The sequence below is a fragment of the Alligator sinensis genome, unplaced genomic scaffold (assembly GCF_000455745.1).
Source record: "Alligator sinensis unplaced genomic scaffold, ASM45574v1 scaffold1667_1, whole genome shotgun sequence".
In the NCBI taxonomy this organism is placed as follows: domain Eukaryota; kingdom Metazoa; phylum Chordata; order Crocodylia; family Alligatoridae; genus Alligator; species Alligator sinensis.
Genome location: NW_005842504.1, coordinates 918,468 through 919,638, shown reverse-complemented (window position 1 = coordinate 919,638; position 1,171 = coordinate 918,468). Strand labels below are relative to the sequence as shown.

The window sequence follows — 1,171 nt, the reverse complement described above, 5'->3', positions numbered from 1 at the left end:
AGGAAAGGGCAGAGCTGGGGCAGAGGGACTGGGGTTGGGTAGGGAGGGTGGGGTCAGGTGGGAGAGGGCTGGGCAGGGAGAGGGAGTGGCCAGATGGGAGGGGGTGGGGCCAGGGGCTCTGACCCCCATGGCACCCCCCCAGAACTACCTGTCACGGAACTTCTACAACCTGCGGTTCCTGGCGCTCTTCCTCGCCTTCGCCATCAACTTCATCCTGCTCTTCTACAAGGTGAGCCCAGACGCCTGGCGTCTCTCCCGGCTCGGGGAGGGGAGCGGGGGCCCAGACGCCTCTGGGAGCGGGGTGGGTTAGGGCCGGGAGGAGTGGGTTTCGGGAGGTGCCTCCCCCCCCTTCACAGCTCCCCCCCGCAGGTGTCGGACTCTCCACCGGGCGAGGAGGAGCTGGAGGGCTCGGGGCTGGAGGAGGAGCCGGGCAGCGGGTCCGGCTGGGGGGCGCTGGGCGCGGGCGACGAGGATGAGGACGAGGACAGCGTGGTCTACTACTTCCTGGAGGAGAGCACGGGCTACATGCAGCCCACGCTGCAGCTGCTGGCCCTGGTGCACACGCTCGTCGCCTTCCTTTGCATCATCGGCTACAACTGCCTCAAGGTCAGCCCCGCCCCTGGCGCGAGGCCCCGCCCCCAGCATGGGGCCAGGCCATGCCGCCTGCTATCAGGCCCCATCTCCCTCTTGACCCTGTTCTTCACGCCCCCTAGCTGCATCAGGCCACACCCCCTCTTGCCATGGGGCCCCGCCCCCTGCCATCGGGCCCCACCCTCATCACGGGGCCAGGCCCCACCTCTTTCTTTTGACCCCGCTATTTCCCCCGCGAGGCCCTAGCCCCATCATGAGGCCACTCCCCTTCCTGCCACAAGGCTCCACCCCCTTTGGCCATGGGGTCCCAACCCCATCCAAGGGTCACACCGCCACACCCCCTCTTGCCATGGGGCCCCGCCCCCTGCCATCGGGCCCCACCCTCATCACGGGGCCAGGCCCCACCTCTTTCTTTTGACCCCGCTATTTCCCCCGCGAGGCCCTAGCCCCATCATGAGGCCACTCCCCTTCCTGCCACAAGGCTCCACCCCCTTTGGCCATGGGGTCCCAACCCCATCCAAGGGTCACACCCCTTCCTGTCATGAGGCCCCACCCCCATTGTGGCCCCCTACCCTTGCCA

At 68.3% G+C, this 1,171-nt stretch overlaps 1 protein-coding gene across 1 annotated transcript in view; it reads left to right on the top strand.

Moving 5' to 3' along the window:
* The window catches only part of RYR1 (ryanodine receptor 1), a 45,730-nt gene that overhangs the window by 42,556 nt on the left and 2,003 nt on the right, over positions 1-1,171 (top strand). The window contains 2 exon segments of the mRNA XM_025213073.1: positions 143-229; positions 370-789. Of these exon segments, the coding sequence (XP_025068858.1) occupies positions 143-229; positions 370-789 (507 nt within the window).